Raw genomic sequence first — 24722 nt, 5'->3', positions numbered from 1 at the left:
ACTTAACCAGTCGGCTAGGAGATTTGATCCGGTGACAATGGGACCTGTTGATTTGCCCAAAAGGACCTGTTGAATTGCCCCAAAGTTCAAACCGCCTTGCACATTCCAGGAACGAAGCAGGGCTGAGTCCAATTCACTTTCAATTCTTCTTTCAAGTCTTCTTTTTTTCATAAATTTCCTTTTGACATAAATTTGTCCTTTTCCCAAGTCTACAAAGACATTATTAAGATACTCTATTGTTCTCAAAATTGCAAATTGCTTTGTGTAGTGTTTTTTAAACATCAATGTATCATTGTCAAATTACTTGATATTACCCTAAAATAATGAGACCATGGTTGAGATGATTAGTAGCCTCTTTCTCAGAACAGAAGTATTGTTAGTGCTAGTGTTTCTTAAAATGAAGACTACATTTCCCATAAACCCCCTTTTGCAGACCTTTTAGAGGACCATTGCACCTTCAGTTATAGGTTTTCTCTTTTGCTTTAAGAGGATAAACATGTTGGAAGTGATTTTTTTCCATTGGCTTTTTACCATCTGCCATTGTCAGAAACTCTGAAAGTTTTAGCTGTGTTTGCGCTGGAAGAACAGCGCCCTCTTCCTGTTTTGTGCTGTAAAGCAATATCCGTTTGTGCCATAAAGCAATATAGCACATTTCACACAAATTGCAGGTGGAAACTGCCAGTCCTTTTAGCGATGGTGTTGTCTCTGATAATTATACTAATGTATAATCTATAGCCCACTTAAAATGCAACATGTTACACCTGTAATTGAGCTATAGTTTTAACGTATATATTGAATCAGTTGAAGTGCAAGTGAACTGATGCTTATCCTAGTGGGATAACTTCAATCAATCACTAATCTCCTTGGTCATCTGACCTGCTTGGATGACAGCCAGCGGCTATAACCAGGCTGTCTTTCCCTCCCTCCAACAGAGAAGGCCTACTCAGACGCTGATCTGCAGGGTTCTTCATCGGACAGCGAGGATGAGCTGATAGGTCAGTATCAAGAGGCAGTGAGCCGCTCCCAGGGCCTCCGGGGAGGCGCAGCAGCAGCGAACAATGCCAAGCATCAGAGGGGCTTCAGCTGGGAGAGCCGGCAGAAGTACAGCCCCCTGTCTGCTGAGTATGACGGCTACAGCAGCGAAGCCTCAGCTGAAGACGGTAGGCTCTGTGTCTGTGAGCAAAATCTAAATAGTACAACAGGGGGCTATGGATCGCTCTTAGTTTGTGTATTCGTTCATTCGGTTGCTTGTGTGTTTGTTAATTTGGTTGGTCAGTCATCAGTTCATTCATTCATCCGTCCATTGGTCATACCACTGATTGGATTTTGGCAAAACTTGGGTTGAATGATGCATCTCACCACTGCGTTCTGGGATTTTTTTCAAATCAGGGGGGGGGGGATTCTCACAACTAGAAAATAAAGCAAAAAAGCATTAATAAATGCTATTTTCCTTAAAAGACCATGTCATCATATAATGTACATCACTTTGGTACTTCTACTATAATGAATAATATGTTGGGGTTTTTTCTCGTAAAGATATGTCAGCCCTAAAAAAGGCGTGTAAACTCTTTTCTTCAAGCAAACCTTTAGGTAAACTGAATTATTTAAGTTATTTAAAAGTTATGCTAAAGGTTAAAATAACAGTTTGGGATAAACTGCTCAAATCAAGGTTTGTCGGTCAAATTCATCACAGATTTGGTTAGCAAAACATTACCACCATGCATTTATTTTACATGGAACTGTTATGTAGCTAGCTATGGGTTGGATACTTATTCATTTAATTAAATATTTGATCATAATGTTATTGATATGGTTAATAACAGTAGCTATATCAGTAGCTATATCAGGAAATATCTCCAATTATGAAATTGAAGACGTAGTTTGTTATCTTTAATTTACTTGGTTTCATTTTCATTTCATTCCTCTCCAGTGAAAATGAAACCACTTTGCAACAGAGGTAGAACACTGAAAAGAACATATCAGAAGATTTACTGGTGGAACATCCCAATAACTATACACACAGCACACTCATATTTAACTTAATATCATACTTTGTATTTCCTGTGAATCTTGTTGAATCCCATTGTTCATTTAACTACATAAGATAAGATGAAACTTTAATGATCCCTGTGGGGAAGTTGTTTGGCTTATCGTTCTCTTTCCATCTAGCACAGGATCTATGTGTCAGCCAGAGTAGAGGCACAAATTAAACATGTAATAACTTGTCTTGATAGACATATCAGGACGTTTAGACTTGGGGCTTCATACTATATAAAGCAAGTATTGCAGTATCCTTTATGTTACAGCAATTCAATAAACTTAAAACCTTCCTTAGGGCCAGTTAGTATATGACATTAAAATATAGACATTTGTAATAACAAAACAAACCAAAACCAAGCAGACATATGTGCTGTATAGCTGCAAAAAGCTACAGTAATAATTGATTGATTAAAAATTGTAGTAGTTCATATTACCAAGACAATGTGTAATATATATCTTTCCCTTAACTCCATGTATTTCCCCATATCACTGCAGTAAGCTCGAGTCAGACTCTTCTGCATCTCCACACCGACAAACACAAGCGCACCACACACACACACACGCACACACAACACACACACTCATACACACTGTCAGCTAATCCGGGGAGGTGATCAAAGCGAAGCTCCTGTTCGGCGCGCTCTCCGTGGGAGGGTTACGAAACAGTCAACAGTCTACATAGGCTGCACAGCTGCAGCCTCAGACGCCAGCCAGCTTTGACGCATCTCTGTTCCCGATCTGCCACGCTCGCCATCACAAAGCGCTCACCGCGGCTGATGGAAGGCAGTTTCCGCCACACAGCCCATTAGGTGCAAGCAAATCACAGGAGAAACGTCGGCACTGGCCTATTTGGATCAGTCTGGTAGTCTAGTCTTATTCATCTGTCAAAACACTCGGCTGCAAGTGGATGCTATTGATTTTATATTTAAAAAGGAGAAAAAAACAACAACATACACACAGAAACTTCAGCTACACCCTGAGCATGATCTCCAGTACTTGTGGTGTGTAACATGTTTGATATGATATGATGTATCTCTTGGTGTCTTGGACTCACTTATTGGGTCATATGGTGCTAATGAGACATGGGTCAAGCCAGGTTGAGGGCAAGTTTCAGCCAGTAGATAGAGACCATTAGTTTTTCATAAGTGTTCAATGATTTAAATAGATGAATTAATGAATGAATACATGAATGAATAGATGTTTGAATTATGATTATGTTTGGTGATATGATATGGTTATTAGTATAATAACCATATCATAGTAATTATATATCTATAATTATCTATAATTACTATAATTAGTATAATAATAACAGCAACAACAACAACAACAACAACAACAACAACAACAACAACAACAACAACAACAACAACAACAATAATAGTATTGCTCTTTTACTGTTACAAAGAGCTTCAAGAGCAGAGAACTAAAACAAAGTGAACATATAAAATAAGGAATATAAATCAATAAAAGAAGTGAAAAGAATAAAATACAATACAAATGTAACATGGAACTGTTGTTGTACATGTAATGATATTTTTTAATCCTCAAACACTTCTTGCAAGAGCCATTGTCAGGCATAGTTGGCAAAGTAGAAAGGTGAATGGTATCAGATTCTAAAATCTAAAATCTTTTCTTTGGACACATTACTATATTCAGATGCAAATGTGAAATGTGTGTGTCAATAGTTTTCTGACAGGAATTGGTCATATTTACAGTACTATATATATATATCTTGGTGAATCATGTCTGAACCAGCTTTGTATTATCAAAGATAGGGGTTTCAAGACAATTTCTTTAAAGCATGGTTTGAATGTGTAGTCCAGGGATAAATAGTGTATGACTGCACAAGGTTACAGTTATGCAAGTACTGCAAAAGATGCATGTCTCTTCATAACCACTAGAGGGCTGCTTTCATCCTCAGCCTGGGTTCAGGAGTTTGTGTTCATTATAGAGAACCATACCATTAAGGAAAACCAGTGCTGTTCAATGTTATGAAATTTTAAAATATTTTCAGGTCAGTTCATTCCATGTTTTGTGGCTTATTTATCTCCAGAAGGCATCAACCAGAAGTGGTTGATGCCTCTCGCTCTCAGTTATGTTCCACCGTATGCAAATCACATTTGCATACGGTGGAATGTATACACAGGAATTCCTTAATATGGAGTCACTTTTGTACCACAAATACTTTTTCTACTAAAAGAGACATGGCATCTTCTAGATAAAACACAAACACAACAATAGAGCCTAATTTAATGATTTTAATGATTCTCCATTTTGAGACTCAAAGGATAGGAACTGATCTGGGATAGCTGGCTGATAACTGTCAAGTTAGATACCGTCCAGCTCATGAATGGGAATGTTACTGTGAAAATTTAACTGATTACCTGATTACTGATTACCTGCCTGACATTGTAATCACCGCCATGCACTGGAATGCTATTTTTTGTCCCCCACCAAAGGGGGGACTATGGATCGGTCTCCATCCATTAGTTCGTTCATTCGTTCGTTTGTTTGTTAGTCACACTGTAACGTTGACTTTGTGCCACTAGGGGGCGGCATTGACAATGAATGGGGACTCAGTGGTAAAGCAGGTCATACAGTTAAAGTTATCATACAATGTTGGGGACAATGAATGGGGACTCAGTGGTAAAGCAATACAGTTAAAGTTATCATAGGTAACATAATAGTCTACACACACTACACACTTGGAGACATCAGACTGGGTTGATGTGTTGAAGTGAGAGTCAGTGGAGAATTTTTGGGCAAACCTCTAACCACAAGACACTGTAGTTATCGTACAGTTGTTGGACTGTTGTACTGTTATTGCATCATCACTGCACTACCACTGTGCCTTGGTGTTGACTACTTATATCATATTACCACTTACCTACTGTGCAATACCATATATCACTTATCATTTAACATTTATATTATTCATAACACTCACGTTCCTGGTGTTGTATGTTATATTGTATACTGTATTATAAATTGTACTGTAGTGTACATTGTATAATGTACGGATTGTATTTATTGCATATTGTAGTTCTTATATTTTGTGCTGTATTGAGTAAAAACAGGACAATTACAGTTATTACATTTCAAGATATAACTTGTAAGCCTAATTCTGAGGAGAGTGGGCAACAGAAATATATGGTCAATCTGTCCTTTCATTGTCCCACACGAAAATGCTTATTTCACTCATATTTCAAGTACACTCAGCAATCACTGACTGACCCAAGGGTGGAACTACATCACTGTGGGGGACAACATGTTTACTATTTGCTCGTTTATTACAAAATCTGATTATTCACCATTAGTCGTGTGCATGTTGCATCTAAAAGTTGCATGTTGAACTTATCTCACTTTGCAGACTGTAATTTGATTAGTATTATCATCTATTGTGTACAGCAATGTAATGTTAGTGTCTATAATCTCACAATTTAAATGCCCATTTCCTTTCAAACATATATTTTTTTCAAGGTGCTATGTGTAGCATTTTAACTGAATTTTATATTGTGAACCACCGAATCAGATTTGGTTGGATATCTGCTGGATTGCTTTACAAGTAAAGCACAACTTTATTCCAGTTCCACTATTCTAACTATAACTGCATAGTCTCAACTTCATGTTATCTTACCTGGTCAGTTATTAAGGCTGTTATCGGCTCTTATCCTTCTTCTGGTTCTTCAAAACAAATGCAGTGGCACCAGGAAAGTGGAGGGAGGACAAGCAGCAACATCCTCTTTGCGACGGGAAGCAGCAGGGCTTATGGGAAATATGGCTTTAATTTTGAGAAACACAAAATCCTAAAAAAAAATTAGCTGAAGTACCCATAATCTGATTACTAGGTTACATGTAATCCTCACTACTCACTAAGCCAGTCTGTAGCCTCAGAAAGAGAGGAGACTGGAGAACTCTGTCCATTCATGACTGCACTTTGGTTGAAAGTAGGTTTGCTATTTTCCTCCCTGTGGTAATGCTTTGATGCCTGTGGTTTCTCTCTTCAATGGATTGAAAATGATGAACAATCTGCCTCATACCGGTACCAACAACAGGTCAAATTCTGCATGCCGCTCTTTCTGCATGCCGCTTCACTCCAAAACAGAGAAATATAGGCATCTGTATTCAAATTTGGCCCTAGCAGTTTCCATCGGCTCTTTTTTTTTTAAGGGCATTTTTGTTCACTCTCTCAAAGTAGAGTTCATTCACTTCAACAGAGCAGTCGTAAAAGTCGCAAGGCGGCCGTGTTGTTTTCTCTAGACTCCCACTGCTGCTTGTGTTTGTCTGTCACTGTGAACAAGCCTTATCCTCAGGACATATGTATTATACATAAGGAGGATTGTGCAGAGGCTGCAGAAGCAGGGAGGGTGGGCGCCCTGGTGGCTTCGCACAGCCTCCCAAAATAGGAAGTAAGCAGGAAAGAGAGAAATAATCTAAGGTTTGTCCGGACCAATTTCCTTTCTGCTCTCTGATGTTATTTTGCCATCATGGCCGGTTGACGAGGACAGTGCTGGGTAGCAACGCGTTGCAGTAATTTTACTAGTAATGAGTAGTATAATGAATTTCAGTTATAACATTACTGCTTTTAATGTGTGATTAATCTTGTGTGTCATATGATTTTATTGTGTTGTTTTTAACTTATGTAAATTGTCTTTGAGTACCCTGAAAAGCGCTCTACAAATAAAATTTATTATTATTATTATTATTATTATTATTATTATTATTATTATTACAGTCACCAATGAAAAAATTACCTTTGCTATCACCACCTCTAAAAAGAAGACTAAAGCTGAATCTCGTTTTTCTTATAATTAGACATCGTTCTCTAACAAGTGTTCCCACTACTTGTTACTGAGTGATGACAAGGAGACTGGACATCAGCGCTGTTTGGTTTGCTGATTATTCACAGGAGAGGAAGCTGACTTATCCTGAATCCTGAAGAGGAACAGAGAATGCAAAGTAATACACTGAGTAGTGGAACAAATTACTGCTCCAAAGAGTAACACGTAATAACATTTCTTTTGAAATGAGTAGCGAGTAATGAGTAATGAATAATGAATTTGCTGCACTTGTTGAGCTGCTTGCTATGGCACATTAGCGTCCAGCCAGAAGAGACAATAGAACTTCCTGTAAACATGATAAAAATCTAAATCTGACCGATGAACATGTTGCAATGGTCTTCACTACAGTACCATGTTCAGTTCCATCAGTCAGGCTTCATTCCTCTTTGCCTGTACACTATCAAACTTCATCACAATGTGGTAAAAATAAATATGAATCTTCACGCTGTGCATTCTCACATAATCAGCTTGCCATATGCAAATCAATTTAGATGACGCCACACGATGGGAGTACACACTTCTGTGTTCTTCATCTATTGGTTTGAATAGACTGCTGCCATACAGTGATGTCTTGTATGTTGATATAGTTGATATCTCAGACATCTGAGACAGCACATGCTGTTTGTATAATAAATCACATTAGATAAACAGTGCTTTTATTTATGTATGTAATATGCCATAAGCTATATTTGCTAACATTCCTGTATTCTCCATAAAAGAGATGAAAACAACTGATCAATTATAGGGAGCCAGAGAGCTGAGATTACATTCAAATAAACTGATCATGAAATTACACTATGTAGCATCAAGGGACTGTACAGAATTCCTTTTTGCAGCATATATTGATAGCCATATATAGGCATAAAAAAGCTATATGTTTTATCTATCATATCTGTGTTCAGATATCAGTACATAACCTTGTCCATTTGAATTTAACTGAGCTATAGTCATTCCTGGTTATCCTTCCATCTTAGTTCTTGGAACTGTGCTAGCAAGGACAGTAAGGATATTACCAGTTATTCTCCCAGTTACAGCCCACAGCACCCCAGAATGAAAAATGTACATTATGCAAAGGGTGTTTGAATCAGGGATATGATACTGTCATTGCAAGGACTGATTAGAGTACAATGGCTTTTGCTAACAGTGGATGGACCTCTCATTTCTGACAGTGGCTGATCGATTGTCATGATGTTCAACCATCACGTCTACAGCAGTTTGAGTGGATTTCTTTGTCAGATCTTGAGCACAATCTGGTAAAAGTCAAAGCTACAAGGTTCCAACTGTGCAAGGGTTCAGTTCTGTTTCCCTGTGTCCAGAACAACAAAGTGCTGCTCCTCTCATTTGTCATCTCAGCCATTTATACCTGGATTCTAAAGAGTGAGAACTCCCAATTCAGAAAGCACAAACTGTCTCCCCGCTTGGAGAGGCACGAGAAGACAAAACAAGGCGACCGGCAGCACAGAGAGGATGAAACTCTGGGAGGGAAGGGCGGGTTAGACGAGAGGAGAAATGGTAACCGTCCCAATTAGCGGGCTAGAGAAAAGAGTAGTGCTTTTACACTCCAGCTTCCATCGAATCAACCGCCCCCAGCTTGGCAGAAAAAAAGGCTGCTCAAAATGGAATTGCCCCTTTTATCAAGCCCTCCATGACACTTAGTTAAGACTCCTTTGCCTCCATGTTGCCACTGATATGTGCCACTTTGAGGTGGTGTCTCACTGACATTATTAAGAGTGAAAGTTTCAAGAACTTGGGAGAAAGCTGGAACAATGACTTGGAGTGGATTACGGCATCATAGTGTTGAGCTTTTACAAAAGTTAGGCTGCAAAAGAAAGGCTTTTTTGCAAGTTTTTATTTTTTTTATTTTTTTTTGTGAGAGAACATAGTTAAAGCATTCTTTGTCAGTCTCCCTTTGGGAGTATTACCATCGCCTGTGCAATTTTCGAGGATCCAAATTGGACAAGGGTGGCAGATTTGAGAATACAGCTGACAACAATATCCAAGACTCTTTGAAAGGGCCAGGGAGATGCTCAATATAGCCTTAGTCTTAGCCTTCCAGGCAACTGAATCATTTAGAAAGGTGAGAGGAATGAAATCTATGGCATATTAAGAATTATTCACTTTGGTCCTTTAATGGTGCACATCTGATGTTTTATTTAGCTTGTGCATTTGAATTTGAGCTGAGGATTCCTCTCACACAACACGCTATGCTCATGAGGACAGGCATAGGAAGTTTCATCTGTCAGGATGAAAATGAAACCTCCTACATGGAGACAAGTAGCATACAGTCGTGTTTGATTCGATGCTCAAGAATTACATGAATGATAGAAGTTTTACTAGAAAATAGGAATTGTACATCAGATACATTGTTTGGCATTGAGGTACAGCCATTGATGAAGATTTATTCTCACTCAGAGCCTCGGTCAAATCCAGAATAACTTGGCATGAAGCTTTGCAGAGCTGCACATGTTATTCACTGTATAAGCCTCAGTCATGAGCGCTTTAACATCAGTATGCTCAACCTTTGAATTCTGTATACTCACGACTACATGGGTTTAAATTCTCTCTTCTCTCCATCTCCTGTCACTTTGTGCTGTCACTAAAAATGGATTAAAATACTTGACAAGGCTACCCAATCTACGGAAGCCGAGAACGGCCGTGCTTGCAATTATTTTTTTTAATGCTGTTATCTCAAGATCACAAGTTAATTATCTCATTATCTCGAGAAAACGAGCTTTGTTATCTCGAGATAACAAGATAATCAACCCGTTATCATGAGAAAACAAAATGTCGTTTCCTCTTATCACTTATAATGTTTATCAGAGATCAGGAGTGCCATGCCAGCATGCATAGATGGTGTCTTGACAACTGCAGCAACGGATTTAAGCCGAAAATGTCAGATCAAGGAGTATCCATTATTGATCAACGCATCAGACTGTACTTCAATCAAGGTCTAACACAGGCAGAAATTGCATTGTGTCTTTCTGTTAGAGATAACATTCAGATCAGTCCTCGTCATTTAAGGAGAAGACTAGCAGTTATGAATCCTCGCTGACAGTCATGACAGTGATCTTGAAGGCTGAAATCAGGTGTGATCAAATGAACCAGACACTCATTTTGGAGTTCTCCATAATTATCCCGTGATCTCGAGAAAACAAAAGTAGTTTTCTTGTGATAAATGATCTTGTTATCTTGAGAAATCGGCCTTTTGTTTTCTCTAGATAACGAGATGAATTAACCCGTTATAAATTAACCCTCGAGAAAACAAAGCTTGTTTTCTCGAGATAATGAAATAATTAACTTGTGATCTCAAGATAACGGCATTAAAAAAATAATTGCACGCACAGCCTTTCTCGGCTTCCGTACCAATCTCCTTCAAAATAAGAGTCAGTATTTATCAATATATTGGGTGGCAATAGCCTAGAGGTTAGAGAGGCGGGCTTGTGACTGGAAGGTGGCCGGTTTGAAGACCTGCTGGGAAAATGTGGGCGAAGAGAATGTGAATGAGAAAGACTCTTTCCTTCCTCAACAACTACTGTCCAGGTGCCCTTGAGCAAGGCACTAAACTCCCAACTGCTCTACTAGAGCTGTGTAAAAGTACTGATCAGCTCAGGTATGAATGTGTGTAACTGTGTGAATGTAAAGCAGGACGTTGCTGGAAAAATATACATAACACATATATTTTTATGGTCCTTGGTCTCACTCCTGACTTCCTCCCTACCAGCCAACTGCATCCAGCGGATGAGACGAACTCCTCCGCTCGATGAGCTTCAGCCGCCGCCCTACCAGGATGAGGATGGCTCTCCGCGGATGTCCTGCACGCCGTCGGACCTGGGCGACGCCAAGTGCGATATGTCCCACGCCAGCGACAGCCCCCACCTTTCCTACGGCAAATGCCCCAGCGAGGGCAGCGGCGGCCAGGACACAGAGAGCTACCTCAACAAGGGCTATGAGGAGGACGTTCCCAGCGACAGTACCGCCGTCCTCAGCCCGGAGGTAAATGACACTGTATGCTGGAGCTACTATATAGTGTCCAGCTCATTTGTTCATGATTTAGAGTTGTGCACTTTGTATCTTAGCACAGCATTTTGTGTCTTAAGGTAATAGTTTGGCAAGTCAGTGTGTGGCTTGCCAAACTAGAGGTTTGCATATTGAAAGAAAATGGGGTCCAAAATCGGGCCAAAGCAATTGGAAAAAACTGTAAGACGCTTGCACATTGAGCATTTCTGTGATGTTTCTCTAGGACATGTCAGCCCGTGGATCAGCAGCACAGCTCCCTAAGGGTTATGAACCAGATCCAGTTGCGAAGTACGGCACCCTGGATGTGGTTTTTGACTACGACTCAGAGGACCAGCGGCTGGCGGTGACCATCACAGCGGTAACGGACCTCCCTGCCCTCAAGCGCACCGGCAACATCTCCTGGCAGGTTCACCTGGTGCTGCTACCCACCAAGAAGCAGAGGGCCAAGACGGGAATCCAGAGGGGCCCGTGCCCCATCTTCACGGAGACCTTCCGCTTCAGCCATGTGGAGTCAGAGATGATCGGCAACTACGCCGTCCGTTTCCGCCTTTATAGCGTTCGACGGATGAAGAAGGAGAAGGTTCTCGGGGAAAAGGTGTTCTACCTCACCAAGCTCAACCTTCAGGGCAAAATGTCTGTGCCGGTCATACTAGACCCATGCTGTGCACTCCCGGTGAGTAGGATCAAAGTAAGGTGTTGGCCTGCAAGCGCTCCCTCAACACGTCATGGTGATTCCTCTTTCATATGATTGGAGACTAACACTTTCAGTCAGAATGAGCTGAATCTTTGCATCTGGAGAGAACATAAAGGTCTTGCTTTGCATCTGCTGATGTCAGCCAGCCCTTCTTGTTTGTCCGGTTTGTTTAATGCAGTGATTCTCAACCTTTTTCATATCAAGGACCCTTAATTTAGTCCACATTAGAGCCACGGACCCCCATTTGATGAGATTTTGTCTTTTGAACCCAAAATTGAGAATATTTTTATTGTTAGATATGATATTGTCCATAATCCCATGACTGTATTGTAGGTAGAGAGATAACAGTGAAACTATGATCAAAATAATAATTCTCTAATTGTGTTAACTTCTTGAAAATTAAATAATGGTGAAGTTTAACAATTCATCAATTTGCTCTCAAGGACCCCTGGTGGTCCCCGGACCCCATGTTGAGAACCACTGGTTTAATGTACTGAGGAATAGATACCATGTCCACAGTATTTGCATGATGACGCAGTGGCCATATTTGTTGACATTAGTGACACGCGACAGCTAGACAGCATCAATAACAATCCTCAGCTATGGCTAGCTAGCAATCAGATAAGAGTCAGATAATTATAGTATGCTGTGTTATACATTGGTGCAGTAACAACAGCAACAAAAAAGGCTAGGGCTAGTTTTAACAGCATTCCTGTAAGAAAACGTGAAGCAACAGGAGTTGAGTCATCTTGCTAGGTTTTTAAAAGGTAAAACAACATTTTACCAACATTTCATGGGTTACAGAGAATGAAAGTAGCCTGCCAAATGTAGCCTACATAATTGCCTCATAATGAACGGAGATTATGCTTGTTTCTCATCTTGTCTCCAACCACAAGCATTCATTGATTCTAAGAGGAAGTTGTCAGACTATACATTAGTTGACTTCTTATTTATTAAGCACATTTTCCCCACAATAATTTCGTTGTGCAGTGGCAAAACAACAGTACAAATCAAGGAAAATAGAGAAACACAGCACATCTGTACTGTTGACCCGTCTTAGAGTTTTATTGATCTTGAAGGGATCCAGACCACCAGTTAAACCAATCTTTCCTTTCACCACTACTTACTAATTCATGAATACTTGCTACCAAATTGATGTTGCTGTTATGCATGTCAACAATATGGCAGCACTTTTGTATTTCCCGGTTTTGTACTTCCAGGTTTTGCTATACTATAGATACTTATCGTATCTAGTGTGGGAAGAGGAACTAAAGAACACAACAAAATCGTACCTTGTTTACTTTCATACCTCATGCTGAATTCTGAACGCAGGTTATATTGCCTGATGTCCTGTCAAAATGTGTAACAGAGGTACATTTATAGTGACATTTCAGCTCAGTGAACAATTTTATGAATGGCTGCCAACATTTTCAGGGTGGGGAGTCCCAGGTCAGCCTCTCGGAGATGTCATGCAGTGAAAGCGCCTCATCATTCCAGTCAGTCAGTCAGACTTCCACACCAGAGATCCTTGTGGGCCTGGTGTACAATGCCACAACAGGACGTCTCTCTGTGGAGGTCATCAAAGGCAGCCATTTCAAAAACCTGGCTGCCAACAAGCCACCCAGTAAGTACGCTAAAAAGTTCTGTAAGTTGTTGTCAAAAGTAAGAGTAATGCACAGTGTAAAAGGACAATATTTTTTGTGATCAGTGGTCCAGATATTAGGGGGGAACAGGGTAAGCTGAGGCTGTGGATAAGTTGAACCACCCCTTCTATCTGGGCAGCTATACACAAAATGAGTCATGTGATCACGGATTTAGGAAGAGTAATTAATTTCTCTGAATCTGTGATGAATGAGAAAGTGTCAAGAGAGCTAGCTCAAGAAGTTTTTTGCCTTGTCAGGTGATTTCATTATGGTAAAGATGTCTTGTACTTGATCTAAATGGAAGTATATATGTTTGAGGCTTTATTATATATTACAGGCCATATTGTGGAAAACAGGATTTCCCTTGCCTCTTTGATTATAAAGGAGTTGGCTGTGCTATCTAAACATCGTGGAACTATCAAAACGCACGGTCGGCAACTAAATCCACACAATCCATATTAAAAAACCGAGCCGCTAAACGAGCCCTTTGGATTTCCGTAACTTTGTGGCGTCACAAATGTACGGAAGAGGATTAGGGCCACATGTGAAAAATTTATTTGAGTTCTGAGTTTAAAGTCAGAATTCTGAGTTTAATGTCAGAATTCTGAGAATAAAGTCAGAATTCTGACTTTTTTCTCAGAATTCTGACTTTTAAGTCACACACCTTGTCCTGACTTTAAAGTCAGAATTCTGAGAATAAAGTCAGAATTCTGAGGTTAAAGTCAGAATTCTGAGTTTAATGTCAGAATTTTAAACTCAGAACACAAATACATTTTTCACATGTGGCCCTAATCCTCTTCCGTACAAATGTCATTATCATTTTGTAAGAAATAATAGGCTAAGTGTTTTTTATAAAGCAGTTGAGCAGTCACCATTGTCTATTTACCGGAGAGTTTTCCCTACCTGTAGCTGCCGGCGCTGTGGTGTCTCACATTTCACTCTTGAAACGGTTAGCCAATTAGAACAGAGGGTCGTTAATATTAATGAGCCTTGAAGACACAGCAACAAAAACACAGCCTGTTCTTGGTAAGGCTCAGAGAGATTCTGGAAAATGAACGTGTAAAAATGGATTGAGAGTGTTTTTGTTACATGACACCACACAAACAGCATTTAATGGACCTCAAGACATAAAATAAAACACTGGAAAGTGTAGAATATGGGACCTTTAATTTAAATTTGTGTAAGGTGCAATATGAGGTCATAAACTTAAGCTTAACTGTGGACCTGATGAGCTATGTGAAGCTGTTAGAATGGTGGTTGCAGGGTACACTAGTGTGTCTAAAATCCGTCTAAAATTGTACTAGCTATCGAAAATGTTACATTTCCATGTGTAAATAACAATTATTATTTAAAATAAATATACATTTATGATGCTGTAGTTGCACAAAATAAAACAAGTGTCTCATTTTACCCCATTCTCCCCTAGAGTATTAGCTCTTTTCAGTTTAAAGGATACGGCTGGTGTTTTTAAATACATTTCTTATCGTCAACAAATCCTATGAAAATAACAATATCAACAGTGCTCTAGTCCCACTACATTCCGACTTCCCACGCACCGTTTTTAGCCTTCAAACTGGAGGTCATTAGCTCCAATTGTAAGCTAAAAACCTTTAAATACAGCTCACACATAGTTTCAATCGTAAAAATCGCTAACTGTTACCATGAAAAGTCAGGCGATTGTAGTTATTAAACCAAATCAAATTCAAATGGCAACAAATTCTTCTTTACGACGGGGACTATTTTCAGTGCTACGGAACTACTTTCCTGAGATTGAAAACGTGTTTACAGCCGGCTTATTAAATTGTTTGGGGAAAAAGTCGGGTGGCCCGGTGTATCGCAATGATGAAATATGCTGCCCAGAGCAGCTGACGTGTTTTTAATGGTTTTTTTAATACAATGGAGTTCTATGGCTACTGAGACATGGCTTTATTGGGCATCAGCTACATGGACTTAACAAGACTTGTTAGAAAAACTAATTCATTGCTGATTTTATTATTTTCATAGGATTTGTTGACAGTAAGAAATGCATAAAAAAACACCAGCCTTATCCTTTCACTGCAACTTATATCCAGTTATATAGACTTAAAACAAGTAATATTGTGTTTTCTGTGCAGTCAGACCATCACATTTGCTATAGTCTCAACCCTGTACAACACTCTTTCTGTCAGTATTTTGAAGACTGTGCAGGTCAGTGGGGATCACACAAAATTAGAAAAATTCTTCAAAATTGTCAGTTTATGTATGACATCTATTTATCTGTTAACTAAAAGATGACACAGCAAACCATTCAAGCCACCAGCATGTTTTGTGTTAGCATTAAGTTCTTAGTTCAGTTACATATCTTAAATTGTGAGTATGCAACTCATTGATTGCCCTAATTAGGGTAGCAATTCACCTCATAATGGGTGAATAAATGGTACTTGCCCATTTATAAGCTTATCAAGAGTGTACTGAAGAAAACCAGAAGCTTTAATTATTACTAATAGTATTCGCTCTAAATGATGTGAAAAAGACATCCGTCATACTTTAACTACATGCTACATCCCTCTATTGATATGTTCAAACATGACTGAACAACAGTCACCTTGGAGAAACTATGCACAGCTTGTGACTTCTCCAAGCAGGGGGATGGTCCGATCTCTCTCGGCTGCACTATATGCGTCAGTTCTCCTCTGTTCTGATCCCTGTTGTCCCTCATTTCCTGGTCAACCTCCTCAGTCAGTCTCCAGGGGATCCAGCAAGTTCAAACAAAAACGGCCTCTTGTTGAACTTTGTGTGATATTGTTGGCCTTCTGACCCTGTTTCTCTTTCCTTGCATTTTTCTCTTTGTTATGTCTGCACCTTAAACTCTCTCACCCCCACTACCTATTGACATCTTGGTCCATTTCTCTTACTGCTTCCCAACCCTTGTTGTCAGATGGGCTGTTCTGTTGTCTAAAACACTTGATAGGTGGCCAGGTTTATATTATCAGAGGTGAGTCTCTGTGCCTGCCGCAAACTGAGGTGCAATCAGTGTTCTCTGTGAACTCTCTTTCTCTAGACTAGAGGTTGGCAAAGTATCTTCATGGATGCAGGGTATAACCGCACAAGGCAGCATTTTCCAGTGGTCACTTCCCCAGCAATTATTTCATTCAGCATTTCATTACCTGGAAACAAATGTAAAGTTTTTTCAGTAAAAATAGTTACAAGTTAATCATTTTTATGGCAGCACTTCTCCTCAAGCCAGAAATTTGCAGGTCATTTTGGACTTGGCCCACAAGCAAAATGAGCCACTGCTCTGATTGGCTGGCTGTACTGGGGCTCCACCCAGCTTCTCAAGCCCTGATTGGTTGATTTCATTTAAGTCCAGTTGGACTTTGGAGCAAAATCAAAGAGTGCCTGGTAAAAAGGGATGATAGGCACTATGACAAAATGGCAATGATTACACATTTCAGTTTACTTTTATCTCAAATATGCCAAATAAACTGGGAAAATGCTATTCTCTAGGATCCCACCCCCAACCTATAAAATCTTGTACTACATTTTTCTATTACTAAAATGATCTGTCTTACATTTAGAGTAGATTTATAAAAAAATAAATAAAAAAAACACACTTATCTTAAATCCTACTCAACCTTGAACTGGATAAATTAGCAATTACACTCATCCATGAAGAGGATTGCTAGCTGTAAACCTTGTCCACCATATTTATGTGTGTGTATCTCATCTCCTTCCTACACCTTGTTATGCATGCAGTCGCTTGTCTGCCCCTTAGCCTTCACTACCTGCCTCTTGCCGTTGTGTTCATGCCTGTGCTGCCTGGAAGCCATGAATGTTTTCATACAGAAGTAGCAGTTGTCACGCTAACTCAACCCGGTTTGCTTGGTGGCTGATGCGGTGCCAGCTAGAAGGAACTGCAGTATGTCAGTGACTGCTGGCTTAATTCAAACAGTATAGTTTGGCATGACTTGGGTGTAATTTAACATTTTTCAGCTATGCCTACATGAAGGACTTTTGGTGTTAGAGTTTAACCTGGAACCAAAGAGAATAAATATTCATATAAAAAATACACCGCACTGTCCTCCTATTAACTGCTGTGTTCCTTCTGTTCATGGACTTATGGAAATAATAATGACTAGCTGCCAGATATTTTAGTATTGTTTGTATTTTCCTGAATAGCATCTATCCACCTATAGTCTTCAAATTGCATTTAGAAAATAGTCACATCTGGTAACACTAAAAAAATCTTTGTGCAAAATCCTTATGGAGACCATGATTGACATTGTGCATTTCACAAAGTGGGAATAGTGAAGTTTGAGGATGCAGAGCAATTTCAAAGCTCTTTTTGTACCATTTCAAAACAGTACCAAGCCTATGAGTCAAGTTAATCATCAGTCGCAGCCCCACTCATTCACTAACAATACCAAAAAGCTGTGCATCACCGCGACTGACCACTTAAGACATCCACGGCTCTACAGAGCCCATTCAGCAGCAGTCAAAAAAGAAATCAAGGCTATTTTTTTCACTGTGCTTTTATGTCAAAGAGAGCAACCGAATGTGTGATTCAAGGCGGTGAGCTAGGCGTTGGAAAGCAGCTGGCACTCGACAGTATGAAAGCCGCGGCAATTCATTCCTTATACTCCCTCTTAGACAAGAACATAATACAGAGCATTATTATGGAGTATGGTTGTAGACGAGGGGCGAAACACTCTCAAAGACCCATTGTGATTGCTAGTCTTGCCTCGCTTACTTTCACTTGGATTCGTGGCTTCAGTTTATGTCAGGAGTTTTTGCATGGAAATAAAGAGTGAATGAGAAAACAGTGAATACTGATTCACATGATAATGGCTGCAAATGATTTCTTTATTCCTAGGCTCTTTGGGGTTAAATGAATAAGATGTATAGGGGATGATTTTTGTAATATGCACACTGATTTATGAAGAAATAGAGGGGGATCAGCTGGGGAATAAAAAGTGCATGACTTGAATGCGTGTCACACAGGCCAATAAAGTCCAAAGTATCAATAATGTAACTGCTCTACAGTAGACTTAAATTCTTGAATGCTGCACAAAACATGTACAAAGATAAATAATATTATATGATTATAATTCAAGGCCCATCCAAAACAATGAACCAGTATTTACAGTTATTTACAGCATTTATGTCATTGGGTATCTATCATTTTACATGTTTTGTAAAAGTGGTATACATTCTTGATTATGTCTCTTTTATAATTGTTGCTAAGCGGACATTTCTGTGGTCGTTCCTTGAACTTGACGAGGTTTGAGCTTCTGTAGGTGGCGCTCTTTTCTTTGTCTGTTTCTTTGTCTTTGTCTTCTTCTATTTATTCCAAACAAACTGCTGTTGCTGGACATAAAGGAATTAGACGGCAGGACGTATTTTTGAATTCACACTTTGCGTTTGAGTCGGCGAAAAATGCGTCCCATGTGATCACAGCTTTATGCATCTCCCACAATGATATTATTATAGTAGCTTTTTGGGGAAAACATGTTACATTTTGCTGCTGAGGAAACTCAACTTAATTTAAAGTAAGCGAATAAACTAGAGAGACATGAGGATTTTGCACAACTGTCCCATTACTTGAGTCAGCCCGAATTCATGATTACTAGAAACCACCATGAATGATGTAGCAATGTTACCATAGGTTTGAAAATGGGGTCTTTGTGTCATTTTCCCGCTCTAATTGTATCCTCCTCCTGTTTCTTGTGTAGATACATATGTTAAGCTGACCTTACTGAACTCCATGGGCCAGGAAATGTCCAAGTGTAAGACGTCCATCTGTCGAGGTCAGCCCAACCCGACCTACAAAGAGACGTTCATCTTCCAGGTAGCCCTTTTCCAGCTGTCGGACGTCACCCTCATCCTCTCTGTCTACAACAAGCGCAGCATGAAGCGCAAGGAGATGATCGGCTGGATTTCGCTGGGCCTCAACAGCTCCGGAGAGGAGGAGCTCACCCACTGGACGCAGATGAAAGAGTCTAAAGGACAGCAGGTCTGCCGCTGGCACAGTCTGCTGGAGTCCTAACAGGGATGAAACAGCGAAGGGCAAGAAAGTCGGCAGGGGTAGCTGCACAGATCCCATCCGTCCCAGATGGGTCAGAAATGGACGAGAAAGTAAGTTGGAATAGATAAGGGACAGATGCCCAAGTGGGATGGTAGGAACCAGGGTCGATGGGGATCAGAAAAAGGAGCAGAACCCCATGTGTCTGGGCTCAGACATGTTCAGCTAGGCATAGCATAAAAATGTCCATGGTGTGTCTATGAAATGACTGACAACCTCACTGGGTGTCTATCATTTTCCATGTTTTTAAAGTGGTAATCCACGAGATTCACATTTTTGATCATGTCTCTTATACTGTATCATTGTTGCTAAGCGGTCATTTCTGTGCTCATTCCTTGAACTTTCCGTTGATGAAGTTTGAGTTTCTGTAGGTGGCGCTCTGTCTGTTCAGCCATGGTGGCTCTCGCTGCTCATGCTAACTACCCAGTTCTTCTTCTATTTATTCTAAACAAACTGCTGTTGCTGCTGCCGGAAACGTAAAACACATCACTTCCTGTGCGCCAGAGGATTTTCCAGAGGAAAGAGCTACCGGACACCGGGAGTTTGGAACAGCAAATGGAAAAGCTTTCATGAACTGGATATAGGTTGAATCACTGCTGTGAATGGTACTAGAGAGTAGCAAAAAGGACAATTATTTATTATAGTGTCGCAGATTGTTACTTTAGATCCATAATTTTTTTGGAATGGGGAGAATACTTTGCCAAAAGCTGGTAAGGCAATTCCTGTCATAATCCCAATGGCTCTACTGCAAATTCATTGTAATTATCTGTCGCGCTCCAGCCTACGTGGGCGGAGGCACACCGAGGGACATTTTGAAGGCGTAGTAAACGGTGGCCGATTTGAATGAGGTTCTAAGAGTTGTAAGGAATTTATTTAGAGAGCTACGCTTTCATGAATCCCTCTCAGATGACACTGCCGAGGTGAAATATCTCACCGTTTTTTGAACCTCAAACAAACAAAGGAAGAACTAAAGTTTCTGACAACTGACGTGTTCACTAGGCAAATAAACTTCATGGCATATAAACTGACATGATGGAGCCGTCACAGGCGATATTGAGATGAAGTTCTATAGTGATCTCTGACAGGAATTAAGCATTTCATTTTATCAGATATTTCTTTGAGGCGATGCTTTATGTGTAACCCTCGAATAAACCCACCGTGGTAACACATCTCCGCAGTTAAACTAACAAACGAAAAGAAAGTGTACCTGTTACTTTCAGCATTGCCACCCCTCCCTGCTCTGGTGCTATAAGTGCTGCGGTTGCACACACCTTGCCTTACTTCTTTGGTTTGGTCGGTCATTAAATCCCTTCTTTAAGTCTAGGATCCGATCCAAAGTCAGTGGATGGCAAACCCGCGTATAGATACACCCTTGGAGCACAGATACCTGCATCCATAATTGCAGAAAGCACATCCAGTACAGCACCACTCAACCTTAATGAAGGAATGTAAAGTTAAAAAGTAACTAAACCCCAAACGCCTGACATCTAATGGCGAAAGGTTCAAGTTCACTTTATTAACAGTTGATTTATTTACTTTACTGTAAAAGTAGGGCACTGAACTGGCCATCTGCTATTGGCTGGTCTTATTGGCTGGTCTTATTGGCTGGTTGTACTCTATAGAAGGTGACATCGCCTGGCACTAAAGACCAGCCAATAGCAGATTGCCAGTTCAGTACCCTACTTTTCACCATTAGATGTCAGGCTTCACCACAGATTTGGGTTTGGTTTAGTTACTGTTTAAACGTTGAGAAATTAATTTGTGTTCATAGGAGCCACAATATATATCGAACAAACTCGCAGAATGTCTATGGGCAAAAAAACAGGCTTGTATTCATAGCTGTGGCCGCATTCTCACTGCATTTCATTTACAGACAACAGCAAATACATATATTCTTTACTGTGCCTGTGGTGGTGGTGGTGAAAGCTAGCTTTGTGCAGTGTTTACCAAGTGGAAATGTGTGCGTGTGTGTGTGTGTGTGTGTGTGTGTGTGGCTGCGTGTGTGTGTGTTGGCAGGAGAGGTGCATTAAGGGGGTGGGAGGTGGGGAGCTGTGATATAGGTAGCTGTTGCATTTTCTTGTGGGGTGTGACAATTCCTGAATTTAATCGTTTAGAGACTCATTTCTTGATTGTTTGCCATATACTGTATACTTTATATAAATGTTTTCCTATCTATTTTTGTATCAGTAATAGGGGGCAATTGTGTCAAGACAGTTAAATAGTGAATCGAATATTAACCTACTCTGTGAGAAATACGATTTGGGATTGCTTCTCCTGTTCATTCCGTTATTTTATTCTTTTATTTTTTATTTCTGTAGTGATGTGTTAGTGGAATGATGTGGGGAAAAAACCGTTGAAACGTTTAGACAGTGAAGCACAGAACGCACTTCCTGTTCGTATTCAGACACAAGATGGACGAGAAGGAGACATTCGGAACGTGGAGGTGAAATTTGGACGGACGGAGAAGGAAACAGAGGAGGAAGTAACACGTGTAATGTCGGATAGCTCCGGTCCGAATATGTGACGGGGGTACCGAGAGAACCCCGTCTCAAATCAGCCTGACTTTTCCAGCTTTGATGCTTTCTATCGGCGATGCAAAAGCACACCGTGAAACACACCTTGTGAAAGACTTGGCTTGGCAACAAGACGACAATATGTATGTGTCTCCGTCTCCTCTCTGTCAAGACAAACATATGGAAAGTTCAAGTCAGAGCAGACCAGCAGAGAGTATCTGATAGAGGAATCTTTCCTCGATCCTAAAGCACATACTGTAATCATTCTGAGGAAATCTCAAAATACATCATTACTATACATAGAGCAAGATACATCTTGTAGATTGCATTCAAAATACCCTCTTAAAGGAAAAATCCACCCTCAGATCCTCTTACACTGTTAGATATCATCAATCTGTGATGTTCAATGCATTCTTTTTTGGTGAACCCACTTTCCCTCAACCTGCCTCGTCTGCTTCTACTTCAGTTAGCGATTTCCTACGTTTCCCAGAATGCTTTTCAACAACCCCCAGAGAGGGGGGGGCGTGAACTTGTTGCTTTCAATCAAAAGTGGGCATATGGGCATATAAATACATCCACGGGAATAAGAAACAAACAACAAAATGGACCGAGACATGCAAGATACATCGCCGATAGCTGTTTTTTAAAATGGTGTTTAAGTGTTTTTGGGTGGATTTTTCCTTTAATCCTAGCATATCTCACAACAGTCAAGGTGCCAATAAACTCTTAACCAACAAGAGAAAAACTGTACTGAAAATCTAGTATGTTCATTAATACCAGCAAGTGAAAATAAATAGAAAGGTTCCTTGAAAATATCGAGAGCACCACAAACCCCAGGTTAGATTTGGTTTTTCATAGTGTTGAATGTAAGATGAATTTATTGAATATTATATCGGGAGTTGCTACCAAAAGACACAGAGACCTGGTATAATAATCTACAAGCTCTTGGACTCTTTCACAAGATGTGTTCCCACCTATATGGTTTTGAAACCATGTTTATGCTTTGCAGTATTGTTTCTTTTCTTTTTTCTTTTTTTCATTTCCTTGAGCCATCTCGAAGATTTTTCTGGTTTGGCTAAATTCATATTTTTATTTTGATAAACTACCTATGCCACTGACGGCATCGGTGCCTTACTGTTTCTCACTCAGCAACCTTGTGTCACGGTGTCTTAATGTACCTGTAAATGTACTTTTCTTCTGTACTTCAGGTTGAGTTTGATTTGTAAAACGTCTTACACAATGATTTATGATAAAGAGAGTTTATATGTGATATTATTGTTTAAAAAAGAGCAAAAAAAAACAACTAAATGGTTTGGTGTTGGAGTACTTTTGAACGTGTGTGTGTGTGTGTGTGTGTGTGTGTGTGTGCACATGCTACAGACACGTACCTGCATGCATTTACACTGGTGTGGATGTTTACATGAAAATACTTTTTTTTTATGCCATGCTGTGAGGCAGTGATTCTCAGTCTTTGTCATATCAAGGACCCCTAATTTAGTCCACATTAGAGCCGCGGACCCCCATTTGATGATATTTTGTCTCTCGAATCCAAATCTAAGAATATTTTTATTGTCAGATATGATTTTGTCCAGAATTCCATGACTATCTGTATTGTAGGTAGAGAGATAACAGAGAAACTATGATCAAAACAGTCATTCTTCTACATTCTCTAATTGTGTTAAATTCTTGTAAATTAAATAATTCTGAAGTTTAACAATACATCAATTTGCCGGGGACCCCCTGGAACTCTGTCAAGGACCCCCGGTGGTCCCCGGACCCCATGTTGAGAACCACTGCTGTAAGGAATCTGGTATTGTTAGATTGGTGGATTTGAACTCAGAATACAGGCTCAATAATTTAAGTTCACGAAAAATGTCTTGCGCTGCACCACCACCAAACAACCAACAGGTGGAGCAACTATTGCATTTTCCTGCTTCTTTGGCTCCTGGATTTGCCAAATTTCAGCTTCACCATAGCAATTCCGAGTAGTTGTTAGCATCATAGTCTAGTTTAAACCTTTCTGAATGAATCTCAATCTATAGAAACTGTATCAACTTACAAAATTCATCCTATTCCATATTAGTATCAGGCGCTGGCAATGTATTGTCTCTGAAAATAGATTGCCTCCAGCTCTTCTGGGGAGTGGTTCACTGTGAATTCTACTGTAGTTGCTCAATTCACTGAAAACAAAATTGATTTACTGCGCTACAGCAGAAATGCCTAGATGCTGTTGACAGCGCATCAATATTCAAGGCTAGCCAATATTTCTGAAAAGTATATTGCTTTCCATGATATTATGATAAACAGAGTGCACAGAAATGAAAAAGAAAATCACATCAGGGAGCATTCAGGATCAATGTTCCTCTAAGCTGATAGTTTTGTGAGCTACGTCTAATGATTTCTATCACATTGACCAGATGATAATATCTTGTCAGTCATTCAATGGTCAATATGGGTTTTTGAAGTTTTGGTGGCAAATGATATCAAATACAGAGACTTTTCCATAGCTTAGGGTTTAATGAATTGACGCCCCTGCATTGTGTGAGTTTGGCACAAAGCTGGATGTTACAGGCTATTTTTAGCTATTGCAAAAAAAAAAAAAAGATGAGGAGAGGGGAAGGAGAAAGAAAATAAGAAAAAAAAGGAGGCATATGGGCTTTAACCAAGTGCTCCAGCACATTCCACAGCTAAACAGAAACACAGAACAAAACGCTTAGAGGAGAAATGCTGGAAAATAAGATTCAGTGGCTGCTGCTGAATCAAAGGGGAAATGCAGAACAGATGAGCGGGGCTTGCTCCCTCCCCTCTCTTTGTCGGTCACATCCCTGCAGAGCAGATCTCCAACACAAGCCATCTGAAAAAGTGTTATGCTGCCTTCAAGGCCTGTCGGAAATATCGACATTTCCAGCT

General features: G+C 40.0%; 1 protein-coding gene across 1 annotated transcript in view; it reads left to right on the top strand.

The window, feature by feature from the left end:
- syt14a (synaptotagmin XIVa) overlaps positions 1 to 19263 on the top strand; it is a 60153-nt gene extending 40890 nt beyond the window's left edge. Inside the window, exons 3-8 of the mRNA XM_071522432.1 lie at positions 933 to 1160; positions 10606 to 10877; positions 11125 to 11574; positions 13030 to 13219; positions 16156 to 16212; positions 18950 to 19263. Of these exons, the coding sequence (XP_071378533.1) occupies positions 933 to 1160; positions 10606 to 10877; positions 11125 to 11574; positions 13030 to 13219; positions 16156 to 16212; positions 18950 to 19263 (1511 nt within the window). The remainder of the gene's footprint in view (positions 1 to 932; positions 1161 to 10605; positions 10878 to 11124; positions 11575 to 13029; positions 13220 to 16155; positions 16213 to 18949) is intronic.
- Positions 19264 to 24722: the final 5459 nt, after the last annotated feature.

The sequence above is a fragment of the Centroberyx affinis genome, unplaced genomic scaffold (genome assembly GCF_046629955.1).
Source record: "Centroberyx affinis isolate AG114_WGS23_722 - 3 ecotype Tasmania unplaced genomic scaffold, CSIRO-AGI_Caff_v1 ptg000986l_1, whole genome shotgun sequence".
Classification (NCBI taxonomy): Eukaryota; Metazoa; Chordata; class Actinopteri; order Beryciformes; family Berycidae; genus Centroberyx; species Centroberyx affinis.
The sequence above is the reverse complement of the archived record's forward strand: the minus strand, read 5'-3'. Positions and strand labels throughout refer to the sequence as shown.